This window comes from Penaeus monodon, chromosome 23, assembly GCF_015228065.2.
Source record: "Penaeus monodon isolate SGIC_2016 chromosome 23, NSTDA_Pmon_1, whole genome shotgun sequence".
Taxonomy (NCBI): domain Eukaryota; kingdom Metazoa; phylum Arthropoda; class Malacostraca; order Decapoda; family Penaeidae; genus Penaeus; species Penaeus monodon.
In genome coordinates, this window is record NC_051408.1 from 25807450 (window position 1) to 25807667 (window position 218).

Here is a 218-nt window from a genome sequence, read left to right on the forward strand (position 1 = left end):
TTGCAGTAAATTTTTCATATAGAAATTTGTAGGCCTTACCTCGAAAGTGAATGGCTTAATGAACCCACTGACGTCGCTTTCGACTGTCGGCCTGACCATAAGTATCCCCTGGCTGTCGGTGTAGATGGGAACGCTGAAGTCGCACACCGCCTCGCGCTGCGGCGTCACGAAGAACGGAGCCATGGCGAGCTCAGCCTCCTCTCGGAAGGGAAGAGATG

General features: G+C 53.2%; 1 protein-coding gene across 1 annotated transcript in view; it reads right to left on the minus strand.

Annotated features, from left to right (window-relative positions):
* Nucleotides 1-183, minus strand: part of LOC119588192 (glutamate receptor 1-like) — a 9385-nt gene extending 9202 nt beyond the window's left edge. The window contains exon 1 of the mRNA XM_037936895.1: nt 40-183. Within this exon, the coding sequence (XP_037792823.1) occupies nt 40-183 (144 nt within the window). The remainder of the gene's footprint in view (nt 1-39) is intronic.
* Between the last annotated feature and the right edge of the window lie 35 nt (nt 184-218).